Below are 13,124 nucleotides of genomic sequence, written 5' to 3' on the forward strand. Positions count from 1 at the left end.
AAAAAGATTAAATAAGAAAATATAGGTGAAAATACCTAAGAAAGATGATACCCGCTTCTTATTTGGGAGGGTTATTCTTCTTAACCCAAAGTTCTATACCGTCTAGGATGGTGGGAAACCATCAGAAGTCACCTGATAACCATTTATCCACAAACGGTTGTTCCTCTCATAGGAGTCTATGTTTGTGTGTACACATACATCTGTCTATAAACACACACTGCTGACAATTAGGACTCTGGATGAATATTCACTTGTCCATTGACAAAAATGACAAGAACCATTATTCTTTCTTCTACTTTTCATTCATTCTTTTTTTTAAAACAGGGAACATATACTAGTTATATAACCATTAGAAAAAAATATTGCTTTTTCCATTGTGGAAAAGTAAAGTCATTTCTTAGAATAGAAAGAAAGAAACCTTCTTTTACCCACATCATATTTTCCAAGCTAAGTATGTCATATTTTCAACTTTTAACCACTTGAAGCTATAAGATAGTAGCTTAAAGATAAGTAGATTTTTGAAAACAAGGCAAAAATGCTTACTAAATTGGAGAATACATATCCTAACAATATATTTTTAAAGTATTTTCAAAAAATGGTCAATTTCCACTTCTTTTCTTCACCCAGAAATATTAATCAAAAGAGAGTAATTGTATAAGCATGGGAACCACATTCTTTTGGTTTGAAAATGGTTCTTCAAAGCCAATAAATACAAACTCATCAATTGAAGGCACGTCTTATAAACCTAAATCAATGAAAATGCAACATGTTTAGATTTTTGCTGTGTAGAGTCCCTAGAAAAAGGTCTCACTCAAAGTCAAACCATGCACAATCTGGCAGAGGGGAAATTTCCACAGCAGCTGTGCAAACACAAGGACTCACCTGGACCTTGACTGACATCTGTGGCAGCATTTTCAAAGGGAGGGAAACAGAGAGGAGAGAAAGAGGGAGAAAAAGAAGAAGAGTGTTAGCAACACACACACACAATGCAATGTGCCCTTGCATGACTATCAAGTTCATGCAAGACCCCAAAGATGCTCAGACTCTGAGCACTTAGTTCTACCTTCACCCAGAAGCCACCCATGCAAGCCGGGGGCCAAGCTCCCTTTCCACTATGCATGTAGCAAGAGAGCTGAACTTCACATCTGTCCGGAAAGACATCCTCCAGGAATCAGATAGGGCCGCAAAGAGCCAAGCAGACCGGGATCCTGCAAGAATATTGGTTAAAATATTCTGGCTGACTTCTGCACCCAAACAGTTTTCCTCCCCTCTGGATGCAGAACCCTGGACGAGAAGTCAAGCAAGGTTTCTGCACAGAGAGAAAAACAGCGATAAACCACTCCCTTAAGGAACAAAGGAAAAGAGGTGTAAGAATTAATAGCAAGTCGCAGCGTCGTTCAGCTCATAGGACTGAAGGACACAAGGTCACAAAACATTTATAATTCCCTCCCGACCCAGGATTCCCAGTGACCATTCTTCATCACAGACAGCGGTGTGTGTGCATGAGATTGCGTGTGAGTAGGTCATTTGCCATACAAATTGAAATTCTGCCTCTCCCTTTCATTTTTCTCCTTGCTTTTCACCCCATCATTAATGACAGAAATTGCCATTGGAAATCACTTCTGACAACTACAAATAAACATCCAGCTCTGGGAAGGTTGACATTTGAATTAAACCAATGAGCTTTCAAAAAATGAAGAACAGGTTCATGCCCACCATCTCCATGAACACAATCTCCTCCTTCTCCCTCAAATGTAAAATAGAATTATGCTGGGGAAGCCCAACCCAGAGCAGCCAAAGCCTTGTTGTTAATAGAACCCCTAGACCTGACCTGGTAAGATAGCCTATGGCTTGGGAGAAGCAACGGGGCTACTTCAGGGAACCACTGGCCATCCAGGCCATCCTGGGTGACTCCCTTAGAATCACTGACAATGGTGGGTCTGGAACATCCATGGACGTTGTCTAGTTTAACTCTTTTTTCATTAAGATGGAAGATGAAATATGCTGACAGACTTGTCCAAAGTCACACAGCTAGTTCAGGGAACAGATCCTAGGAGAGGCCCTGGATCCTGTGAATCCCGCCCAATCCAGACTTCATTCAACTGAAATCCAGTTCCCTCCAGGGTGCATGTGACTCCAATTCAGTTTGCAAGCTCAAGTGAGCCCCTGAAGCCACAGGGAAGGAGGCGAAAGACTCCCAGATACCCTACGAGTGGGTCATGGGTTATCCTGTGTACCTCTAACCTGTGGCTAATCAGATTTGCTAAATTCCAGTAGGTTCTTTGGGCAACGGGTTCTTTAGGGTTTTTGCCCCCAGGAAAATCCAGGCACTGACCTAACCTACAGCAACAGCTGGGGATTTCTCCAGCCCACGCTCTGCATTTCCTGAAGGCTGTATATTCCCAATGAGACTATAGAGAGCTCTGAATCATTCCTCAGCCACACCCCTTCCAGGTTTTCTGGTGAGTTGTTAGATTTAGGGGTGGAGTAGCAGCAAAGAGGAAGAGGCAAAATAGAACAGGTGGGAAGGGAAACATGCGGCATAAATAACTAAGCAAGGTCATTAACTGTGACTGATGGACTGCCTAGAACAGTGGTCATTAAAATAGCCCGTCATTAAACAGGGTATCAAACTATCAACGTGGTAGAGTTCAGTGGTGAAAGGGTCAACACTGTTATTCATAGAAACATGCTCTCTGGGGACAAGAAGACCCAAGGGAGATAGGACACCTTGGCACCCCAAAGTTCATTCGACACTAAATTGCCTATTTGGACACTATAGTTACAATCCTAAATTACGGAGACAGATAGTCCAAGTTCAGATTCTGACCCACTCGATGACCTTGGGTCAATCATTGAACTTCTGAGTTGTTTTCTTCAGTTATAAAATGGGAAGATAACACAGCCTTCCTCATGTAAGTGTTACAAGAATTAAAAGAGATTAAATACTTGTAAACCACTTAACTCAGGACAAGGCAAACACTGCATAAATGTTAGCTGTGCGGATTTTTATCATTTTGAATTACCAGGGACAGAATTACCCAAAAATGTTGACCAGATGGCTCCCTGGAAACATCACGAGACCACAGGAATTAAGTTGTATTTTGTTTAGTGATTTGGGTTCAACTTATGCTTGTGAATGAAGACCTTGCTGTGGTCCTCCCCTCCTGGATCTCTTTCCTCCCTCCCAATCCCCAGCAAGAAGTGGGTCAAAGGGGAGTTCAAAAATTCTAGGTGAGAAGAAGCAGGGATCAAAACAAATTCCTTTGTTATTTCTTTTGTTTTCCCTTGTGAAGCCTTAATATGGCCCCCTTCTAATCCTGCACATAAAAAATACAGCATCCCTTCTTGCAGGAGAGGAGCAACAAGGGCACCAAGAAAAACCCCTTTAGCTGGGGGGTCAGGGTCCAAGCTCAGTTCTTGGCTGTGACACCACGCTGGAGGCAGCTCTAAGAATTTATGTCCAACTTGAAGAAAAGAGAGACACCGTGTCACCTGGCACCTGTCCAAGAAGAAATGAGTGACCTGAATTTCTACATTCGATTCTGACCAACAGAGTGAAACAGCAAAGGTTTGGGCAGGCAGGGGTGGTGGCGGGAGAGGGGAACAGCGGGTGATTAGCACCTCAACAGTATCCATCTGCTATATGGTCCATCCAGCATCCTTTCCTCCTTCTTTTTGTAACAAGTCCCAACTGTCTTCTGGGAAACCTCGTTTCCCACCCTTAATCCCTTTGGTTTGGTAAAAGATGACCCCCATCCCCACCCAAGGGTAGGCATGCCATTCAGGCCAGGTCATAGGAATTGGCAGAGGGAGAAGGGGGTCCACAGCTGGATTACTGAGATTCGGGCTCAGGCTCTTCAGGCGGCATGGACTTTGTGCCAGTTAGAGCTTTCTGGGCTTGTTCCTTATCTGTAAAGTGGGTGTGGTAATAGTTCCCACTTCCCCAGATTGTGATGAGCAGCTCAGATCAGTGCGTAGCCTGTAGAAAGCCCCCAGTCAGTGCCAGCTGCTAATACTACTACCTTCAAGGATATTTTATTTTTTAAAGCAAACTTTTTGGTGGACATACAGCAAGGAAGGCTGACCTTGGACACAGCTGGGGTGTCAAATTCCATGCCTTGCTACTGCCCCACTTCCAAGGTGATCATCACCAAAGCACCGCTGTCCGTCATTGCTATGGGTACACAGCCTGGAGTCTGAGTGTGAAGGAGCAACATGGGGCCCCGGGACGAATCAGAGGAAATATACATATATGTAAATGTGTGTATCTCAATTTTTTTGGTAGAGAAAAAGCGGGGGCAAATGGCTGCAGAGAAGACAGTCGACAACCAGATGAGATCGCTCCAGGAAAGGTGGCATCCTCTCCCGTGCCAGTACCTCCTCGGTTCCCTCCTGCTGTGTTATTTCCTGTAGTTTTCCAGAGCACCACTGCATTTAAATCTATATTCTATTTTCTCTCCTAGAAAATAGGTCAGACCCAAGGCAGAGTTCACCAGGTGGGGTCCCAGGAGGTTTGGCTGGGCCACGCCTGCAGGAACCTGGCTGGGCAGCCTGCCCCATGCTCCCCAAAGCTCCTCTAGGGGCGTGGAGTCGGGGGTTGGGTGGTATAAAAACAGCAAGTGGGGGAATCTTGGACTTCCGCTCTTGAAATTACTTATCCCAATGAGAGATGAGGTGGGAGGGCTCTCCACCACCCCCATCGAGCTATTTTCTGCAACAGCAGCAGATGGAGGGTCCTTTCATTCCCCTACCTGGTTACAAGAACCAGAGCTCCCCAAACTGCAGAAAATTGTTTCCTTTGAACTTTAAAATAACCATGCTGAGCATATGCACTTGTAGCTGAGATTATTGTTGAATACGCAATAAGCGTCTGAGGGGGCACTGAGTAGATGGGGGCCTGGCCTCATTTATTTCTTCCCTCGTTGTGATGCCAAAGAGAGTGGGTGAAGGGCGGCAGTGGCTTTCAAATCCTTCCTCTCCTGTGCCTCGCCCATCCCTGGTTTGAGCATGGCACCCCGAACAGAGGTGGCCCCAGGCTGGATCAGGATCCTTTTCATCAAGATCCCCCACCCCCAACTATTTCTCAAGCACCTGCTACCCAAGGTTAGTGTGAGTGCCAGAGCTTGGAAGACAGAAGGGAGGTACCATTTACATGGGCCAACCCTCAGTGCTCTTGTCAAACAGCAGAAGTAACTAACATGAATTGAGGCAGTCCTGCCTACCGCCTATGAATTTGTTATTCCTTTGCCTGCCTGAACAGTCTGTGTCAGACATGGGTAAGACTGTTCCTCACTTTCTTCAGATATCAGTTCTTAGAAGGATTTTCTTTAACCACCTTCTCTAAAGTAGGAACCCTCCTCTTCCATTTATGCTTTTCTTTTTTTAATGGCACTAATCACCGGCTGAGTGCCAAAGAATTGATGCTTTTGAACTATAGTGCTGGAGAAGACTCTTGAGAGTCCCTTGGACTGCAAGGAGATCAAACCACACAATCCCAAAGGAAATAAGCCCTGACTAGGAAAAGACTCTGATGCTGGGAAAGGTTGGGGGTGGGAGGAGAAGGGGACGACAGAGAATGAGATGGCTGGATGGCATCACCGACTCGATGGACATGAGTTTGAGTGAACTCCGGGAGTTGGTGATGGACAGGGAGACCTGGCATGCTGTGATTGATGGGGTCGCAGAGAGTCGGACATGACTGAGCAACTGAACTGAACTGAACTGATTCATTGAAAGGACTGATGCTGAAGATGAAGCTCCAATACTTTGGCCACCTGACGCAAAGTGCTGACTCATTGGAAAAGACCCTGATGCTGGGAAAGATTGAAGGCAGGAGGAGAAGGGGACGACAGTGGATGAGATGGTTGGATGACATCACTGACTCAATGGACATGAATTTGAGCAAACTCAGGGAGATAGTGAAGGATAGGGAAGCCTGGTGGGCTGCAGTTCATGGGGTCACAAAGAGTTAGACACAACTTCCGTTCCATTCCATTCCGTCGCTCAGTCGTGTCCGACTCTATGTGACCCCGTGGACTGTAGCCTACCAGGCTTCTCCGTCCATGGGATTCTCCAGGCAAGAATACTGGAGTGGGTTACCGTTTCCTTCTCCAGGGGATCTTCCCGACCCAGGGATCGAACCCAGGTCTCCCGCATTGGAGGCAGAAGCTTTAACCTCTGAGCCACCAGGGAAGCCCACACCTTAGTAACAGAAAACAACAACTATTTGACCTTATAGGATGGGTCTGTTTTTATTGCTTATATCCCTCTTAGGATATAAGCTTCATGAGACCTATATTATCTATTTCATTCACTGCTTGTGTCCCGAGTGTTTAAGGAGGATCTGGTCTAGAATATGTGCTCTGCAATATGCTTTGAATGGTGACTCAGTTCAGTTCAGTTCATTCACTCAGTCGTGTCCAACTCTTTGCGAACCCATGAACTCGCAGAGTTCACTCAAACTCATTGAATGGTGACTAGATCATCTCAACTGATACAACTCACTGAGATAGATACCACTGGTATCTTCATTTACACTTGAGAAAATTGAGGCTCAGAGAAGTTAAGGTATGTGGCTATGGATAAAAAGACAGAGCTGGGACTGGATTCTGGTTCTGTTTTAATGCTCTTACTCTGTTAAGAACACTGTTTTCTTCCATGTTGGCTTTATTATCAGGTGAGTTGCCTCCATATAGTAACAAAGATGGAATCTGGCAATTCTAGAGAAGAGAGCAGCCTATTTCCTGGTGCATGTGTGCTCAGTTGCTTCAGTCATGTCCGACTCTTTGCAATCCCATGGACTATAGCCCGCAGGCTCCTCTGTCCATGGGGATTCTCCAGGCAAGAATACCAGAGTGGGTTGCCATGCCTTCCTCCAGGGGATCTTCTCAACCCAGGGATCGAAATGGCATCTCTTATGTCTCCTGCATTGGCAGCCAGGTTCTTTACCACTAGCATCACCTGGGAATCTATTTCCTGGTAATTCTAGTAAAATTCCCCGGGAAGACTGTCACTGATTTGGTTTAGGTCACATGTCCATTCCTGAGCCAACTGCTTTGTCCAGTGTCACATGTCAGAGGATGAATTTCAGGATAAAATAGGATAATGCCCGTCTTTCCCTGGCACAAAGCAATACTAATCATAATAAAGTTCACATTCACTGAGGATTCTCTGCGTGCTGGGTGCTGTCCTAAGTGCTTGACACACATGTCGTTTTCGCCACAACCCTAACACGTAGGAACATTATTCATCCCATTTTACAGATGAAGAAACGAAGACCCAGTGAAGAGGCTCCGTCATTGATTCACACCTCTCATACTCAGAACGCCACGTCAGGAGAGTCAACTGCTATCTCTGAATAAAAGAACAAACCAGGATAGGTGCCCTCTAACCTAACAAGCTATAAATTAGGGATAAGAGTATTGGGCATCTCACAAGAATGAGAAAAAGGCAGAGCCCAGGTAGAAGGAAGTGTCAAGTGCAGTATAACCACAGGCCTGGACAGCTGGAGTTCCTGCCGGGCCTGCACACTTTACAGGGGCCTGCTCTGGCCCTTCCGCAACCACAGCCACCAGGAACTGAGACGTCTACAGGGCCAGCTGGACTCCCTGCCTCCGGAACCAGCAACACCTGCCACGAGCCCCCTAATAAAGAACACGCAGGTACTCAGAACCCTTTGCCCAAACTGCCCCAGATCCAGGCGGGCCTCTTTCCTGGGTCCATTCTCCAAAATGCAGAGCCATCCACTGATGCGTGTACTCTCGTGTCAAGAAACGGCCAACGGGAAGCCGTCTGCAGGAGCTGTGGACACTGATGTGTGTACTCTAGTGCCAAGAAACGGCCAACGGGAAGCCGTCGGCAGGAGCTGTGGACACTGATGTGTGTACTCTTGTGCCAAGAAACGGCCAACGGGAAGCCGTCTGCAGGAGCTGTGGACTTCTATAGGCTGGGGCATCCACAAAGTGCACAGGGGTCTTTGTGGTGCTGGCAGTGGACAGAAGGGAGGCTGACCTCTGGGTCTCCATGTGTATTCTTATCCCAGGCCCACCAACATCGGGCGGGTTTTCAACTCCGGATTACAACCAACTTAACATTAGGAGAAAAATAAATTTTTTTAAGGTAAAAACAGCATCTCCTCAGTAGCCTATCTTTTCTTGCCCCTGGAGAGAATGAGCATAAGCGTCTTCCCTCCGTTTCAGGAATAAATATACAGAAGGTTTTTTGGTTTTTTGTGTTTTTTTAAGTTGAGAGCTAAAGCAAACTTCCAGCAGCGAAGAGGCTGGGTTTCCTGCATCCTGGGGCTCTTTCCGGCTCAGTGTCTGAGCTCTTCAAACACAGGAAGAGTTGTCTTTCCACAAATGGCCAGGTGGTGTTAGCTTCATCCCCGACACAGTGCCCACTTATCTGCCTTCATAGAAGACGGAGCCCTCCCAAGCCCTGGTGCTGTTTGCTTTTGTTCTTTGCTGCTAATAACTCAAGATTGCAAGATGGAGCACAGGGGTAGCTGCTGTGTCAGGTGCGAGCCTGCCTGGGAAGGCAGAGGCAGGGAGAGGAGGGCCCTCCCGTGGGCCAGGTCACCGCTGCGCCGGAACACCTCAGGGCCGCCACACCTTGTAGACGCTGTGGCTCGAGGAGCCCGAGCTTGACTGACAGGTGGAAGGAGAGGGAATTTCCTCCTTATAGAGACAATGGGAGATCAAACGGAGATTTGTTTTTCATGCGTGTGTGTGTGCTTTAATGCTTTAGAGGTTCTGAGTGCAGACATGGGGGTAAGCCATCTGGGGTTTAAATCCCGTCTTTGCTATCTGTTATTCCAAATATTTTTGTTCAGTTTCTTACTGTACCTTCCTCTTCAGCCACGTGGGAATAATGGTAGTCAACTCAGTTCTGCTAGAAGCACCCATGCATGCCTAAAAGTCATGTGCTATGCAATATCACTCAGGAACCACAGGGCTTATAAGGAAAAGAGGATTAGGGCCCAGTGCCCCCAAACTTCATCAGCGACACACAAGGAAGGATAGGAACCCGCTTTACACGTGTTACATGGTTAAGGAATGCGTAAATAGTACAGTGAGTATAGCACTTGGAAAAGACCTGGGTTGCTTCTGGAAATGGGAAGCTTGAAAGTTGCTTTGAAGTAATGCCAGAAGGGTCACCTCAGATTGGACAGGAAGTTGTAACCCCAGATGTGGAGGGGCGTGGCTCATAACACACCTGGTAACTGAAGTTGCTGGCACGTGTTGAGGTGTTTGCACTCCTACACAGCTCAGTTCAGCGGGTTGCAGTTTTCTGCCTTCACTTCAAGTTTCTCACGGGCAAAATCATGCATAAGCAAAAGCAAAATTATTATGCTCAAATCGTTCCCTAACATATCAATCGCATTGGAACAAATTTGCATTTTCAAAACAAGCATTATAGCAGAACTGACTGTACTTAATTTAAATGACTGTTATGAAGACCAAATGAGATGATCCATACAAAATGCTCAGCACAACAGCACAATGCCAGGCACAGAGTAAACATTCCATAAACACTTACTGAAACTATTATTACTCACATCCCTACTGGCTTGTTGATACCTCCCCTGGTAAACTGAAAGTATCAGATTGAGCATCTATCCAGTCAGCCTTGCAACAAAAGGCATCTCTAGCTAACTCCTACCCCCAACCTGAGATCACGAGGTTGGCACCTGCAATAGGCTCCCACCTAACAAGACATGCATTTTAGAAAAGTCCTCATATCAGATGGACACTGCTAGGGACAGGATCCAAATGCCAGCTTCATAGGTACAGAAACGGTTGCTGTCCTCCCCAAATGAGCAAGACCCACAGGGGGAAAAGTACCCACTTGGGTCTCTGAGAACACCAGGAAATCAAAGGAGTAACTGACCCACATGAGAGGATAGCCCATCATCTGGTAGGACAGAGAAGAGTGGATCCAGGAGGGGAAGAAATTAGTCAATTCTCACGTTAGAAAAACAACCTCAGTTCAGTTCAGCCGCTCAGTCGTGTCCGACTCTTTGCGACCCCATGAATCACAGCACACCAGGCCTCCCTGTCCATCACCAACTCCCAGAGTTCACTCAAACTCATGTCCATCGAGTCGGTGATGCCATCCAGCCATCTCATTCTCTGTCATCCCGTTCTCTTCCCGCCCCCAATCCTTCCCAGCATCAGAGTCTTTTCCAGTGAGTCAACTCGTCGCATGAGGTGGCCAAAGTATTGCAGTTTCAGCTTTAGCATCAGTCCTCCCAATGAACACCCAGGATTGATCTCCTTTAGAATGGACTGGTTGGATTTCCTTGCAGTCCAAGGGACTCTCAAGAGTCTTCTCCAGCACCACAGTTCAAAAGCATCAATTCTTTGGCGATCAGCTTTCTTCACAGTCCAACTCTCACATCCATACATGACCACAGGAAAAACAATAGCCTTGACTAGACGGACCTTGGTTGGCAAAGTACTGTCTCTGCTTGGTGCAGACATTTCCAATCTCCCTGCCTCCTGCAGAGGAGAGGGGTTAAAAGGCAGGTTCTAGAGCCAGGGGGCTTTCCAGGTGGCTCAGACAGTAAAGAATTTGCCTGCAGTGCAGGAGACCCGGGTTTTGGGCCAGGAAGATCCCCTGGAGAAGGGAAGGACAGCCCATTCCAGCATTCTTGCCTGGAGAATCCCATGGACGGAGGAGCCTGGTGGGCTACAGTCCATGGGGAAGCAAAGAGTCGGACACGACTGAGCGACTAACACTTTCATTTTTCTAGTGCCAGGAAGACTTGATTGAAAATCCTGGCTCCTCCACACACCACGTATATGAGGTCAGGCATGTTAACTAAACCTGAGCTTCAACTTCCCTGCCTATCAAATGGAGACAACCTATTTATCTTGTAGGACTGATGTTATGGCTATAAGGAACGAATGTATGCAAAAGCACTGACAGGGTGTCTGGCACTGAGGAAATACTAATCAGTGCTTGTTAATCATAATCACTACATTTCCTCACAATGGCAATTTCCATGAGACAGGATGTGCCCTCTTTACCAGAATTCCTCGCTCTCTGGAAAGACTTACTCCTTGGGGCATATGCCAAACTGAAGAAACATCTAGAAGAAGCAAGGGTTTCGGTGGAGGTGAGTTCTGCAAACTCTGCAATTCAAAGACCCTTGCAAGGGGGCTCTGTAGGCTCTTGTAGGGGGTGCTGTGTAGAATGTGGGAAAGAGCCCATGTTTAGAATCAGCAGTCTTGGTTTTTTGTTTTGTTTTCCTAATATTTTTATTGTGATAAAATACACATAAGTTACCAACTTAACCATTTTTGAGCACATAGTTCAGGGGCGCAAGGTACATTCATATTGTGCAACCATCTGCCATTTCCAGAACTTGTCATCTTGCAGAACTGAAAGCCTTTACCCGTTAGACAATTGTCCATCCCCTGGCAGCACCGTTCTACCTTCTGTCTTTAGGAATCTGACGATCCTAGTAACTTCATATGGGTGGAATCACGCAGTATTTGTTCTCTTACCACTGGGTTATTTCACTTGGTACTTGTCCTCAAGCTTCGTCCATGTGTGGCATGTGTCAGAATCTCCCTCCTTTCAAAGACTGAAGAATACTCCATTGTTTACTGCAGTTCCCCCCTTATCAATGCAGGCAACAATCAAGAACCCCGAGAGGGTGCTCAAACCACAAAAGGTACTAAACCCAATATATACTAAGTGTTTTCCTATGCGTATGTACATACTGATGATAAAGTTTAATGTATAAATGAGGCACAGTAAGAGATTAACAATAAGGAATAATAAAATAGGACACTTATACTGTGATAAAAGACACGTGAGTGTGACGTTTCTCTCTTTCTCCCAAAATCTTTCTGGTTATGGTATAAGATGATAAAATGCCTACATGATGAGCTGAAGTGAGGCGGATGATGTAGGCACTGTGATGTAGCATCGGGCTACCTCTGACCCTCTGATGATGTGTCAGAAGAAGGATCATCTGCTTTGGATGATCCTAGATCACTGACGACATCGATGGCTGGATGTCAGGATCAGATGATATCAGTAGTTGGGGATTACAGGTGGGACAGAGCAGGATGGCAGATACTACTCAGAACAACACAATTTAACACTTATGAAATTGTCTGCTTTATGAATTTTCCATTTCATATTTTTTGACCATGGTTGACTACGAGCAACTAAAACCATGGAGAGCAAAACTGTGGGCAAGGGGGGACCACTTACTGTACACCATATTTTGCTTAGAAACCTTGGTCTTGAGCCCTGAGTTTCCAGCCTACTACCAGCTGTATGATCTTGGGCAGCTCACAGCCTCTCCAGGCCTCAGCTTTCCCATTTATAACATGCAGGAATAATGACGCCAGTTAGGTGACTAGGCTGCAGTGAGGCTGACCTAACGTGACCTAAATGGGGAAGCATTTTGTAAACAATAAAGTGCCATGCCATTCATCTAGTCTCTCTGGAAACATTAATCAAATGGCAATTCCTTACTAGCCCCTAATCTAGATTCTGGTATCAAAAAGAAGATTAAGTAGAGTCCCTGTTCACAGTGATATTACACCAGAAATTTTAAAAGAAGACAAATGCAGGGATCATTGTCCGTTATGATGATGAAATGAAATGATGAAAGTTGCTCAGTTGTGTCCGACCCTCTGTGACCCCATGGGTTGTGGCCCACCAGGCTCCTCTGTCCATGGAATTCTCCAGACAAGAATACTGGAGTGGGTAGCCATTCCCTCCTCCAGGGGATCTTCCTGACCCAGGGATCAAAGCTAGGTCTCTCATTATAATCCTTGCTATTTACTGAAGGCCTCCTACGTATCAGGTACCTGCGGCAGCATTGTATGTATATAACTTCATTTAGTCCTACTGTGGATCCTACTGTTATTCCCACTTACAGACAAGGAAACCAAAGCTCAAAGAAGTTAATATCCCCAAGACTACTTAAGCCATCAGTAGTGGTCATGATGTGAACTCAGATTTTTCTGAATTTAAAGCGCTTTTTCTCCCCATAGTACCACCTGTCCATCCCCCATTATTTCTTCCCTCACCGATCTGACCACTCAAATCTATCACCCTATAAGACATGGGGGCAAATTTCAAGAAATCAGTGTGGA

General features: G+C 46.0%; 1 protein-coding gene across 7 annotated transcripts in view; it reads right to left on the reverse strand.

Moving 5' to 3' along the window:
- Positions 1-13,124, reverse strand: part of NRXN3 (neurexin 3) — a 1,766,916-nt gene that overhangs the window by 1,724,952 nt on the left and 28,840 nt on the right. For 6 of the 7 annotated variants that reach the window (XM_088840266.1, XM_088840265.1, XM_088840263.1 and 3 more), the window contains exon 2: positions 883-900. The exons of the other annotated variant lie outside the window; for it this stretch is intronic. In XM_088840266.1, coding sequence (XP_088696392.1) covers positions 883-900 — 18 coding nt within the window. The remainder of the gene's footprint in view (positions 1-882; positions 901-13,124) is intronic. 7 annotated transcript variants of the gene reach the window in all.

This window comes from Moschus berezovskii, chromosome 9, assembly GCF_049115385.1.
Source record: "Moschus berezovskii isolate FMDL1 chromosome 9, NW_MosBer_1.0, whole genome shotgun sequence".
Taxonomy (NCBI): Eukaryota; Metazoa; Chordata; class Mammalia; order Artiodactyla; family Moschidae; genus Moschus; species Moschus berezovskii.